The 14,970-nt window shown below is 41.0% G+C and overlaps 1 protein-coding gene across 1 annotated transcript; it reads left to right on the top strand.

The window, feature by feature from the left end:
* Nucleotides 1-1,247: 1,247 nt before the first annotated feature.
* clic5b (chloride intracellular channel 5b) lies at nucleotides 1,248-13,633 on the top strand (the record flags this gene model as incomplete). Its single annotated transcript, XM_080047882.1, has 6 exons — nucleotides 1,248-1,298; nucleotides 10,713-10,822; nucleotides 10,944-11,069; nucleotides 11,687-11,793; nucleotides 12,212-12,393; nucleotides 13,469-13,633. 6 exons carry the CDS (start codon nucleotides 1,248-1,250, stop codon nucleotides 13,631-13,633), a joined length of 741 nt encoding a protein of 246 aa, XP_079904008.1.
* Nucleotides 13,634-14,970: the final 1,337 nt, after the last annotated feature.

The raw sequence follows: 14,970 nt of genomic DNA, 5'->3' as shown, positions 1-14,970 counted from the left end.
GACTTTGGGCTCATTGTTTTCATCATGTGGTTGCTGTAAAGCTGGATCAAGGCCTTTACAAATAAACTCACCCAAACCCCTAAAATAACATATTTAGAAACAACTCAAAAATGTTTTCCTCATAAACCCCGATAATGAACTCCCTTTTGCATGATGGCCCAGTAATTGTTCCGTGCTACTGCATGTTGGCATGTCCGCCAGGAGAGGGGGCTGTTCTATAAATAGGAACAGTTCTCTTATTTTAATCAGCTCAAGTCATCCCAACTGTTTCTCTCTCTCTCTCTCTCTCTCTATCTATCTCTTCTGCTTTCATCCGGCTTTCAAATGCACAAACGGTGAGGGATTCTATTCTTATTCCTTCAGTGTGTGTGCTGACAAAGACAATCGCAGTCAGACCTGCTTTTATTTTTTGTCAACCTACATAGGCTCCTTTTGCTTAAACCAAAGCCAACTCCTGCCTTAAATCCAAAACCAGGCATCAATAATTCACAGAGGAATCGTCTGCACGTCTCCTGGTGTGATCAAATATAACCCGCCTCAATCCTGCCATAGTTAACCACACACACATTTAATATGAATGCTGCTGCATATTTTAATAATGAATATCCAAATATATAAGTCTCAATTTGTCAACTTTTTGGCAATAACAGTTTCGGTAGTTTGTGATGTGTCTGGAAATGTCAAAATCACATGATTTGGCACCAAGAAGCAAAAACACCAGAGAAAAATTAGAAAGTGAGGTGATGATTTTAGAAGCAGATGATGCAGACAGTGGCACTGTGTGATAGAAGGGAGTTTGGTTGCAGTTGTGGGGAAGAGAGAGATGGGGCTCCACCCCCTGCTATAGACTGACACCTGTTTGTTTCCCGCTGTGTGTCAGTGAGAGCTCGCTCTGCTCTCCATCTGTGTCCAAATCAGAGTGGGGGTCTCTACCTGCCACCTGGTCCCATTCTCAGCATCCTCTGCAGGACGCAAGCAGAGGGAGAGGACAGCCTTTACAACACTTAAAAAAATGTGTAGGACATCTTGAATCAGGAAACAGGAACCAAAACTGCTTCTTAAGGTGTGAGGGATCACTGTCAACAGAGAGAGAGAGAGAGAGAAAGAGAGAGAGGATAACCATAGGGAAGATATCTGGGCTTTTTTATTTGTTATCTTTCTTTTTCTGGAGGATGTAGACCTATAAGGAGAAGCAAAGGACTGTTGTTACAAAAAGAGGAAAAAGGTGACAGCCAGAACCGGGCATCATGTCCACTAACGGTCAAGACAGAGACCCTGATATCGAACTATTTGTCAAGGTAAGACAGAGACAGAACAATGGGTGCTGTATTTTTATAAAGTAAAGTGTATGATGGCTGATGGAAACTGTATATCAGCAGGATATATCCACTGTGTGCTGTGGAACTCAATAGTTCATGTAACTCAATAGTAGAGGTAGAGTTACAGTGGCACCGGCACATTACGTTGACATGGGATTGTTGTGACAGGGATATCCAAGCTGCTTGTTGAAGGTGGGAAGCTCGCATTAGGGAAACTGCTGTGGTACCATGAGCCCATATTGATGCATTAAAAGGCAGACTGCATGGTGTGATCAAACTCAGATGTCGATCTTAGATTTGATTGTGCTATAGATAAGTGCCACCCTACTGTTGTCCTTTTCACAACTCCATGCACTTGAGGCCTTTTCAGGAAATGGTAGAGGCAGAAGAATATGCCAGAGGCAGGTGGAAATGCTCATTGCCTGGATGCACTGACCCAATTAACTGGCGCAAAAGGCTACTTTCAGCCAATCCACCGCTAGGTAACCGAAAGTTCAATGACACACGGCCGGTCTTGCATCACCATATTAAGCCGAATCATTCACATTATCCCTCCCCTCTGTTGTTTCAGAAAGCAAAAATTCAAACAAGCATTGTTTGTGTTTTTTCTTAAATTTTGTTAGCGATTCTAAGCTGTCACTCATTATGGGGCGACTGTGGCTCAGGTGGTTAAGTGGGTTGGCCAACGATCCAAGGGTTGGCGGTTCGATCCCCGCCCGGCCACCTGTGTCATGGTTGTTGTGTCCTTGGGCAAGACACTTCACCCACCTTGCCTTGTATGATTGCTGTATGTTTGAGGTGGTGGTCGGAGGGGCCGTTGGCGCTGAATGGCAGCCACGCTTCCGTCAGTCTGCCCCAGGGCAGCTGTGGCTACTCTCGTAGTTTACCACCACCGGTATGACTGTGTGTGACTGTGAACGAATTGAACCAGGAACCCTGTAAAGCGTCTTTGAGTGCCTAGGCAATAAAGCGCTATATAAAACCTATCAATTATTATTATTATTATTAAATAAATGTTGCCCTTAAGGCGAGACACAGCAGCATTGGTCAATTTTGAGATTTTTATCTATTTTCTTCCATAACGTCTATTTCATAGTTGCAAAAATATACAGTAAGGTCCAAAATGTACATTTAGGTATTCATTTGACTTAACCTTGTCAGATCTTTACATAATCATTCTTAGCACTAATCTGAAGGTTATTGCAGCAGGATTTGCTCATATGTTGTTTATAGCCTGATTCATGATACAATTTGCAAAAAAAAAGGTTTAAGACCTGTACATTGTCATTTTTGATTTATAATATGAAAAAAAGCTTTATTCAAAATCTGTTCCGTAAAAACTTGTACTAATATGTTGTCGAAATGAAATAAAGACTTAAACTGTTGTATATGGAGCTGCAGCCCCGATATGATCTTTTCCCTGTAGCAGCCAATCCAACCTGGCTGCACCTCCAGCCCTGCACAGCATTTTAAACGTTCACTGTGCAATCGGTTCAACATATCATGATAGGTTTGTGGTTATTTTGGGAAGAAAGAATGTAGCGGCATGATCACTGGCTCTCCAGCGATTTGACACTCTACACAGTAAACTGTTATGTAATGTCTTTTGTGGATCTCGTTGTAAAGGTCATCAGGGTATCCTCAGCTAGGACTTAAAGATCACTACTGTCTGACAGAGAGCCGTACAAACTTGGATTTGAAGTTTGAAGCGTGTGTGTTTACGGGGCTGGGAGGGGGGGGTAGTAGTAAACTTTTTATTTTATTACACTGAGCCTCGATCTTTCTTTCTAAAGAGTAAATCATAAAATATTGCAGTTTATTTGTTAAACAAGGCAAACTTGCAAGACAAGATGCATAAAAACACAAAGAGTTGTCTTGTTCAGACACTGCCTTGGTAATGATGAATTAATCAGAGTGTATAGTAAAAAAACAACCAAGAACACCAAAACCCAGTTATTGCATATACAGTATAGTAGAATGTGATGTATCATAAGGTAATATTGCCTGCAGTGGACCCCGCTCAGCATCAGATCACTCAGCGACTCCATGCACTCACCTTCCTTGTGCCCAAAGGCTGTGTATGACAGCTTTTGTCCTGCATGTTCTAGATGTGGATTGGCTATTATCAGTGGCTGTGTATTGTGTTACCGCCGTGGCGCTTGGCCTGGACACAACAATGCACAGACAGAGGCATCACATGCACTCAGGCAGGCAGCATGACAACGCTCATCATCAATGGCTGGCACACATACAGTTGGCTCAGCTACTTTTTAGACTGACAACTCTGTTTTTCTGGTGTTTGCTCGGGGCAGTGTACTGCCGGGCACACGCACTGAATGGCAAAATGTTTTTTCACGTCGGTGTGGTTTCTTTTCTGGTGAAGTGGATTGCTGCATCCAAGTCAATAATTTAAAGCTATAGCGCGTAACTTATTCCTATAAATGAATGTCGGTTACATTTGAGCCATCGCCAAACGAGTTGACACAAAGTTGATTAGGCCTATCAACGCTAAATTCTCTGTATCCCTCAGTATTGCAGCGTTTACAATCTGGTGTCGCCCCTGGCACAGGATCCCAAAAAGCGCTCAAGACAAGTAGTCCAGGCATTATATAACCTGACCTCTCAAAAATTGCAACAGAAACCATTCCAACTGTTTTTGACTCATGAATATGTAATAAATAACATACTAAAAGTCTTAAGGAATCCAAGTGGTGGAAAGTTATTTTCTAAGGGGTTTCTTAACCATACCTTTATGTCAATTTTTGGCTTCCTAAAGTACTGTTTTATGGTAGAGGGGATATGTGCAAAATTGTTAACCTTTTCAGAAAAGCTTGAAACTTGGTACACTTATACAGTTTGGGGCTCTGAACATTTTCAGATATTAAGCCATTGCAAAATCGAATCATGGTTGCCATGGCGACCATTTTACTTTCCGCCATAGCCTAATTATGCATTTTTCATCATAACTCCTGAACCAAACATAATAACACATAACTAGTGTCTAACCCTATGTTTTCATGGTCAGGGAATACTATGATACCACATACAACTTCAGAAACAGTTAAGGTTGGGCGCCCTTAGCTCAGTTGGTAGGGCGCCCCCCCCCCCCCCCCCAGCAGCAGATCCGGGTTCGATTCCCAGTCCTCTGCGGCATAACCACTGTGCCATGAACACCCCCTGTAATTGTGTCTTTCTTGGAGATAGTTCAGAACTGTGTGCGTTGTTAACTTCAGCACAAACTGGCATGGAGTGAAGCCATGTCAGATGTTGCAGCCATGTCATACCTTGCAATCTTGTGATGCCACCACTGGTTTTCATACTGTCATTAGAACCTGCTCAAGATCCATGGACATGCCAGCCCATAGGCGATCACTCCACATGGAATCCCCCTACAGATCTCTGGTTAATATCTGGATGGTGCTAATGGACCTTGCACATCCTCTGCCCACACAATTGGCTGGGCCCCTGAAAACCTGTTTGTAGACTCAGGACAATGACAGAGTAACTAGCCTGTCCTGTTTATAAGAATGTAGAAGAACTACAAAAGGTACCCAACCTGTTTTTTCATGGGGTCCAAATACTTTTCACAACCACACCCAGACACAAGTAGCAGGTAGGCCTAGATGTGTTTTCCGTGAGCAGGAACGACTCAGGAAATATAATCCAGACAAAACTGTTTAATATCAAAACCCAATCTTGTCACCATTTGGCACACAAAGGGTTTATAGGATGGATTATGTTTGAAACAGTTACACTCCGCTGTGCTCAATCTGAAACATTTTGAACATTTCTGCTTTTCTACTGCTTTTTAAATGGCCTTAAGCGGAGCCGCAGCTCTGTGTAAACACCCAACTTTGAATAGATATTGAATAGTTTGCAATGTGGCGAGGCATGAAAGCTGTTTGTGTTGCTTTAGCTATCGGCACTGGCAACGCACGTGGACATGTTTTTTTCTTTCTCATTTCCTGTAAGCGTTGGATCTCATGACGTTTTTCAAGTTAATTCAAAGAGTTCTTCATACTTGAGGATTGGTATCTGGGCTGGGCCCCTGAAGACCTCCAGTCAATGCCCCCCCCCCTTACCCATGCTTTACTCGTATCAATGCGTGTGAGTGTGCTCATCCCTCAATAAACACATACATGTATTTGTAGAGAGAATAACTATCTTATCAACCAGGGATTTGCAGGGACAGTTGGGGGAGCAAGGGCTTATTATTTTACAATAGTAGCACGTACATTTCTGACTTAGCCCAGCATACCAATTTATTTTGAATACCCGCTCACACAATTGTTTAACAGATCAGCAGATCTCTACAAAATCAGTTCACACAGAGACATTGTTCTTCTTTAGTATCCACTAAAGCAATCTAAAAGTTTTTTCACAATTTGCACGTTTTCTATGCTACTAGTTTCTGGTATAAGATACATTTACACTAATTGACTGCACCAAATATTGCACTCTTTTGTATTTCTGCACATGACAATAAATCATTTGAAATATTTTGGTGGTATTGTTGAAATAAATAACGCTTAAAAATTAACATCAACAACAAATTCTTCACACATAAAAGAAAAAAAAGGTTCTCTACATGAATAACCAAACCAACCTACCCTTCAAAACTATAAAGTTGGCCTATATTTGGTTGCAACATTTAGGCTTAGTTCATTCTGCTCTCATCACTGCAAAATTACTGAAAACATTACTGAAATCATTACAAAAAAGTTCTTAATCTTTGAACACAAATCTCTTCCTTCAGTTATTTCCAACTTCTTTGTGCCTTGTATCTTTCTTTGCATTAAGAACTTTTTAAGGTCTATTTTCATTTTTTATTTTTAGAAACAATACAGAAAGCAGGATCTTGGTGGTTACAATGATTAAAACAGGATGATGCTGCTCGTCAGCTTCATTGTGGTAGGACCCGGCTGGTTGGTCAATTGGCCAGGTTTCTGAAAAACTGGTCAGACCTGGCTGGCCGTGTCAACCTGAAGACTTATGTCAAAGCCTTTAGAAGTTATTGTCCCCAAAGGGAAATTCTTTTTCATAAAAATGTACTTAATGGGAAGAGATAATTTAAACCTGTTTGTAGACTCAGGACAATGACAGAGTAACTAGCCTGTCCTGTTTATAAGAATGTAGAAGAACTACAAAAGGTACCCAACCTGTTTTTTCATGGGGTCCAAATACTTTTCACAACCACACCCAGACACAAGTAGCTTTTCTACTGCTTTTTAAATGGCCTTAAGCGGAGCCGCGGCTCTGTGTAAACACCCAACTTTGAATAGATATTGACATAAATATCTAAAAATCTAAAAATAAAGGTTATCTAGGTAGGTTCTTGGCTTCCAAAGACCATGGGCCCCCCAAGTGGCTGGGCCCTAGAAAGCTTTCACACTTTCTACCCCTTATGGGTGGCCCTGTCTGCACATACTGTAGATGTGAGCTAATTTTGTGTAGAGATTATGCCCTGATACTGCCATGAAAGGAAGCATTTCTGATATTGTTTCAAGGTGAAGTTCCCAATTCTCAGAAACTTGCAAAATATGTCTACTAATGGATTTTAAGGATTCAGTTTTGCATTTGAGAAGTCATCTTATTCTGAGAATCACATCAGAATGGCAAGCCTTCTCTGCAGACATCGTCTATCAGCTTTGCATAGATTGCAGCAACTTAATTGACACCAGAGTTTTATAAACGATCTCCAGCAGGTATCATCTGCTGATGACATCTCTTCATCATAGTATTTTGGATCTCCTTGCAGCTAATGGGGAGTTACAACAAGTGCATCAGGCAGAATCAGGCAATTAAGGACTCTTTCAATGCAAATCCATCCTAGCATCTTCCCTGTCATAATGTGCACAACGGCTGCATAGAAAATCATTATCACTTCCTCTTGCCTTTGTGAGACAAACAGGATGGCAGTTTTCCATATGAGTTCCAGGTCTGCTGTCGGGTCATATGGTTCTGATCTCTCTCTCTAACTAATAAAGGCAAAATTACCCAAAAATAACTTGACATTGTTATCTTGAAAACGTTTCATAAATTTATGGCAAGAAAATTAAATCAAATGAATATTATGACTTCATAGTTAATAATTTATTTGCACATGCATTGTACCATATCTCTTGTTAAACAAAGTTGTCGGTTGATATGGACAGTAATGAACGATTTGTGTGTATATTAGAAAATAATGTATGTATAAATAAATAAAAATTAACATTGGATTCTCCCTTAACTATTGACCTTAACTGTTTCTGATGTTGTGTGGTATCATAGTAATCCCTGACCATGAAAACATAGGGTTAGACATCACTAGTTATGTGTTATTATGTTTGGTTCAGGAGTTATGATGAAAAATGCATAATTAGGCTATGGCGGAAAGTAAAATGGTCTCCATGGCAACCATGATTACATTTTGCAATGGCTTGATATCTGAAAATGTTCAGAGCCCCAAACTGTATAAGTGTACCAAGTTTCAAGCTTTTCTGAAAAGGTTAACAATTTTGCACATATCCCCTCTACCATAAAACAGTAGGCCTACTTTAGGAAGCCGAAAATTGACATAAAGGTATGGTTAAGAAACCCCTTAGAAAATAACTTTCCACCACTTGGATTCTTTAAGACTTTTAGTTTGTTATTAATTACATATTCATGAGTCAAAAACAGTTGGAATGGTTTCTGTTGCAATTTTTGAGAGGTCCACCCATATTTTCTCACAAAATGCCTGTACTAAAGATGTCAAGCAGAAGGTATAAAATCCATCAGTGATCACTGAAGGCTTACCTAATCTAAATGTAACGACAGTGTTGTTGTAATTACTCAGAATTCTTCAAAGGTTATGCACTATAGCTTTAATGGTATTTGTGATAGTAGCCATCTCCAGGATAGTTCTGACAAAATGGCACATCATTAAAGCAGCGCCGAGTAACATTTAAATAGGCTATCTTTTAAACAGCCTCATGTTTCCTCTCATAATCATAAATTACCTTAACAGCAAACGAGACCATCAGTGCAAAGAAATACGTTTTTATATAGTTTTTATTACTGCGTTTGGTCTGGTCGCACACCCAGTCCGATTTTTGGTTCACGCGTGCATGCTCTATGGTCACATAGCCTATCCGTATTGGTCGCAGATTTCAGTGTGGCGCAGCAACCATGGCAGCAACGCGATTTGAGAAGCCTATCCCTCCAGGTGAGGGAAGGGGAGCGGGAGCCTTGTTTGAGACAGTTATTTTTTCGTCATAATGACTGATAACAGGGCTGAACCATCAAAGAAAAAAAAGAAAATGCAATGAAGAAAAGCTAAAAGGGAGAGTGATAGGCGGGTGGGAGGGCGTTGCCAAGCAACGTATACACAATGTCACAGGAGCGAACTAGACTGCAGTGTTTACTCCTAAATGAATGAGCGGTAGCCTACTAAAACAAAGTTTACTTTGCCTCACCAGCATCATCAGATGACCATTATTCACCTGAAATAGTAATTATTTACAACAACATAAACACATTAACTCATCGTGATCCATACTAACTGCCGTCTCTCGTTCATTCGCTTGTGTGAGGACACGGAATCTTTCAGCTCCGTGAGAGGTGACACTGCATCAACTCATTGCAATCAGGTGTGTGTAGCACTGACTGGCATTAGTTGATCAAATCAAATCAAATCAGTTTTATTTGTATAGCCCAAAATCACAAATACATTTGTCTCAGTGGGCTTTACATTTCATACAATATGATATATGATACAATATGATAGGCTACAATATGACACCCTGCTCGGCTGAGAAAAAACTTGCTTCCTGATCATTTGAATCTCGCACGCCCGGCACGAGCTAGAAAACAGCTTCACGACAGCTGGCGTCGTAAAAATACTACCGCTTTTGTCCAAAGGGGCCGCCAAAGTGCAATGTTACTCGTAGTGGCTTTAACTTCTGGTTTTATAAATAGCTTACAGACAATTTGATTTCTATATCATTCATATAATAAATGAAGGAACTATCTCTGTTGTCAAATCTCTGCTCAACCTGCCGACCTTGAGGTCAGTGCACTTGCTTTGCTGAGTGTGGTGGACCTCTCTGTGACTGCAGAAGGCCTGCAGGTCTGACCCTGCACTCTGTGCCCTGTTGGCCAGTGAACCAGGTGATAGAATCACTATGTATAATTCAGCTGGGCCAGTGGCTCAGGTGTCACAGCTGATGCTCTGCTGTGTATATCCATACATACCGACACATGATCTCCCCGCATGTGCACCGCAAGTATATGATGAAGGGATGTGATTATTTCAGTAGTGCTGCTGTGGGGGGACTTGCAACCCTTATTGTTCCATTTTTCATGCTTTATCTCGATTTGACAAATGGTGTTGTTCTGTGTACACCCTTAAATTCAAACTGATCTTAAAGCCATTTTGATAAATGCAAAGCCATCACTTTTTTGATAATGGGTTAAATCTATCTAGTAGCTGGTTTAACTCAGTCCCTATCATAAATGTGGATCTGGGATTTAACGTAGTTATATGTGCGTACGTTGTGTTTACACTTATACAACCCATGACGCTGCTCTGAACAACTTTACTAATCAAATAACAGTAAAAGATAACAGTCTAGCTAAATCCAATATGTGCTTGATTTTTAGTAGCAAGGTTGCCACGTTCTCAGAAAGACAACCTTGTGACAGGAAAGTTTAAGAAAGCAGGTGTAGCAACAAGTAGTGGGCAATGACCAGTTTCATGGCCTGACCTGAGTCAAGATATTCAATCTCCTCCAGAGTATGCATGGCAGCAAACATCTGAGAAATGTGTTATTCACACAGTATTGCACAGTGGTTAAACAACAGCCTTAGTGGGACTTTAAAGAACATAGGACAGTGTTGCATCTCTGTATCACATATCATTTTATATATTTTCTAAACTTGAGTTTTTTTTTTCATATCCGATTCATTTCAATTTTTTTAAAGAGATTACTTTTTGGAATTTTTGCTTTTTTGTTATATTGTTTGTTTCTGGAGAGACAGAGTTGAAATAGAGTAGTGAGGGGAATGACATGCAGAGAACGAACCGGGCCGGATTCATACACAGGTCTGCTGCTCTAACCACTACACCACAAGCGCTCCGCCTGAGGATTCTTTTTTGATTAACAGTTTGTTCAATATTTCTCAATCTTCACATTGGAGAGCATGAGACTGTCAAATAATAGGTGTTTTTGCTTGAAATTACTCAAACATTTTCTGCTGATATGTTAACCACTTAATCGTTGTGTTTATATAACTCCATGGTCCTTTTTCACATCATAACTGATGCTCATTGTACCTCCAGTGTATGCCTGTGTACACTATTCTATCTGCTATAAGTCATGTTTCATCGATTCCTCTGTCTTGTTCTTCCGTTGTCTTGTTTGCATGCAGGCAGGCAACGACGGAGAGAGCATCGGCAACTGTCCCTTCTCTCAGCGTCTCTTCATGATCCTCTGGCTTAAAGGAGTGGTGTTCAACGTCACCACCGTCGATCTCAAAAGGTTAGGACACAGTGATTCAAGCATCCAGCCCCCCCCCCCCCCCCCCAAAAAAAAAAAAAAAACAAGCTTGTATTATTGCCTGGTTGTTTATGACGCAGCGCTCTCTCTGTGCCCCCTATAGGAAGCCAGCAGATCTGCACAACCTGGCTCCGGGGACACACCCTCCTTTCCTGACCTTCAACGGAGAGGTCAAGACTGATATCAACAAGATCGAGGAGTTTCTGGAGGAAATGCTGTGTCCTCCAAAGTAATACAACTGGAAAGTTTTTTTTACAACACGTAGTTTACCGTATCAGATTCTATCACAGGCTGCTTTCTGGTTAGATTCATTCCACTTCAGCCCACACTATTCAAAGGACAGGAAACGTTTCAGTCCAATAAAAGTAAATATGTACTCTATTTGAAGACTGGTGTTAGCTGATATAACTGTTTGTTATTTATGGCCGTTGCAAATCTTTTTGTGAATGAGTATATGTACGTGTCTCAGGTGCTTTCGCACAAATATTAACTTTCTTTTCTTTTACTTTAAAAAAATCAACACAGGTTTATCGTTTTTGTTGTCTTTCCCAATTTAAAGAAAAGAGAAAGAAATCAGAGCCGGCGAGTTAGCAGTTACAGAGAAAAAAACAGACAGATGACCTAAATCTTTCTTTTATTGCCTGCAAAGTTCTTTTTTGCATCATAAATGAACCTTAGTGTGAGAGAACTAAAGGGGGCGGGCGGCCAACTCGGTGTGTGAGTGTGTTACATGCTTTTCAGTCTGAGTTGAGTCCCCCAGTCCAGGTGTTAATGCTATCCAGATGCTTTGGTCTGACTGTTCCTCTGACTGTGCCCCCCTCCCCCTCCCCCCTCCCGTTTGCTCAGGTATCCCAAATTGGCCGCCAAGCAGCGAGAGTCGAACACAGCTGGAAATGACATCTTCGCCAAGTTCTCAGCCTACATCAAGAACACCAAACCAGAGGCCAACGCCGGTGGGCTGCTCATTTTGTGCCATTTACTCTCACAGTCGCACACTTACTCTCCCGCACACACACACACACACACACACACACACACACACACACACACACACACACACACACACACACACACACACACACACACACACACACACACACACACACACACACACACACACACACACACACACACACACACACACACACACACACACATACTCTTTCAAAACAGAACAAGATGGAAAAAGAATATATTACATAATTATATTCCTCCACTAGGTTGTAGCAGAGGCCAGTATTTAGGGTTTGTTTTTCCCTCATGTATTTTGCTGTGCTGCCATCTAGTGAGGCTAGCACTACACAGGTTTTGGCACTTTTCTCTAGGTATGTACTGTTTCCATGTCCTAATATGTGTTTCCTGTGTGTTTAGTTCTAGAGAAAGGTCTGACCAAGGCCTTGAAGAAGCTGGATGACTACCTGAACAGCCCTTTGACCGATGAGATCGATGCAGACAGCATGGAGGAGGAGAAGGGCTCCAACCGAAGCTTCCTTGATGGAAGCGAGCTCACTCTCGCAGACTGCAACCTGCTGCCTAAACTGCACATAGTCAAGGTAAAGAGCGAGTGTGAATATGAATACTAAATGGTTCATTTGTATATGATATATATTATCTAGGACACCAAGCACTGTTAAGGCTATTCAAACTCAAACAAGCCATCACATTTCTAAAAATAACATCAGGTCACTTACTTTAAGATATGTCTAGTGCTTATATAAAAAATTGTTTTAAAAAAAGTATTTTGTCAGTTCCTCTGAATCTAAGAGAAATAGTTTTTTCCTTCAGCCATTAAAGTAAAAACAATAATTAAGATATAAAGAAAGGCAAATAATAATAGAGAGTCCACTTATAATAGACTTTAACCGTAACTTGACATAATAACAAAAAAGTTGGCTATACAAGAGGGTCGGCTGTTAAACATTAACATGCTAGAATTGTGACTATGCACATGTTGATAGCATAGAGCAGCCAGACACTTACCCTGTGTTCCAATACCCATACTTCCACTCTATTTAGTACGACAAACAAAAAGATTTAGGATGTCCCAATACATGATGTCAAATGGGTCACATCCGGTCGGCATCATGAAATTGGTACATCCTAATTCTATTTCTGTCATGCCGCGGATATACAGTATAAGCAAAAGGTTCAAGTTCAAGAAGATGTTAATACATAATAGCAGCCTATGTCCCAATTGTATGCATTCTGCATGCAAACTAAATCATTTTTGTGGACAGCAGCAGTATGTAAAAAAAAGAATAAGTATGCGATTTGAAACGTTGGATTAGTCTTGTTTGGTTTTTTAAGTTAAATTGGATGTGGCATAACAACTCACAGCATCTTTCACCTTTTCTTTTGGAGAAGTCACCATGCTATTGCTAGTGCGTACACTTACTTAAAAACACCTAAGGGACTGTCGAAAAGTCTTTTTTCTCCCTCATTTCTGAAAAGCCAGGTTGAGGAAAAGCAGGCAAGAAAAATCTAAATCGCAACAACTCATCTCAGAAAACCTGTTGAATGTTTGTTAGCAGAAGACTGCCCAAGGTTGTATTTGAAATGTCCATCATGATAAATCAAGGTCATCCTCAACAGTTCACGCAGAAGTCACAGCTTTGCCTTCTCTCCCAGGTTGTTGCTAAGAAGTACCGCAACTACGACATCCCCTCAGACATGTCCGGCGTGTGGCGATACCTGAAGAGCGCCTACGCACGCGACGAATTCACCAACACCTGCGCTGCTGACTCTGAAATCGAGATTGCCTACAAAGATGTGGCGAGGAGGCTGGCCAAGTAACTCGCCAAACGCCCGCTCCCCCCCCCCCCCCCAGCTCAGACCAAATAAACCAGTTACACAACATCACATTTAAACATACACCTGAATGTCCTTTTGAGTCTTTCTTCAGTGGCATTTTCAGGGACTCTGAGTCCGTCATAGTAAACAGGTCAGCTGTTGCAGATGTCTGTATGGTAGAATGTATACTGCTTTACAGGTCCAGATTGTGACAGATTTCAGAATCATGTAGACGGTGTCACAATTACAGAAACAGACAAAATAGATGTGGAGCAGTAGATGAGTTCAGCACATCTAACCTTAATTCACAAGTTTCAAACTGTAGATTCACATTTTTGCTGCTGTGAAAAGCCTGACATAACACTCAAACATGATTTTTGACTGTCCCTTTTTATTACTCACAACACAAAGCTCTCTTTCATACATACTCCAGCGGTCCACACGGCCAAACATTTTACTAGCTGCTGATGTAAAAGTCGTTCCCTTTATTTATTCCTAAGCCCGCAGAAGTCTAGTCTGACTCCAGTGTTTATTATCAAGCTTTGGTTTCTTGGGAGACACCTTGATTTCTCTATGATTGATGACTGACGCTGCTTGTTTGCTGAATATGACTGTTGCACTCTGCATACTCATTTTGACTGTCATTCATTAGCCTACTATAGGTATCGCTGTAGTTGTATTTTTTACCCCTTGAGCCGATCCATATTTAGAAATTCCCTCCTGCTTCTAAAAGGCTGATTTTAAGTTTAATGTATATGCTCTATGATGTTGTTCAATAGAACCTAATTTAGCTTGCGATGGCTTAGAACAAAGCTTGTTCCTAAGTTACGTGCATGTATACATCAATCTATCTTAAATCATAATAACTAAATCCTGCTTTTTAAGATATGAAAACTCCTCAACTACGTGCCTTTATTTGGAAAGTATCACAAATCCACGCCAACGTCACTTATGGCCTCATTCTGAAAAATGTATTGCAGGCAGAGCTGAGGCATTTGTTCTGCCTCCCAGCTATTGCTGTTCAGTCTAGGTATTGATTTTGTCTTAAGTTACACACGATATTATGAATGGAGAGAGTATTTATTTAGCAGACCCAATCAGGCCTGATTAGGTAGAGCCATTAGTGCTGCGATGAAAAGAGTCTTCCAGGCCAGGTCCACAATGGTCAGGAGCCCTGCCCTACAGCCCTTCATCAAAGAGACATTTCCTGCGCTCCGAGGAGTCTATCAACATCCGCAGCCTAAAGTTCAAGTTCAAAAGTTTCATTGTCCACGCAGAAAAGGAGGATGGAAATTGGTCTTGGGGCTTATCGTCTTTGGCTTGCTGTCAGGCTGCAACTA

This window comes from Ammodytes marinus, assembly GCF_949987685.1.
Source record: "Ammodytes marinus genome assembly, chromosome: 19".
In the NCBI taxonomy this organism is placed as follows: Eukaryota; Metazoa; Chordata; class Actinopteri; order Uranoscopiformes; family Ammodytidae; genus Ammodytes; species Ammodytes marinus.
Note: the sequence above shows the minus strand (reverse complement) of the source record. Positions and strands in the feature narration are given on the sequence as shown.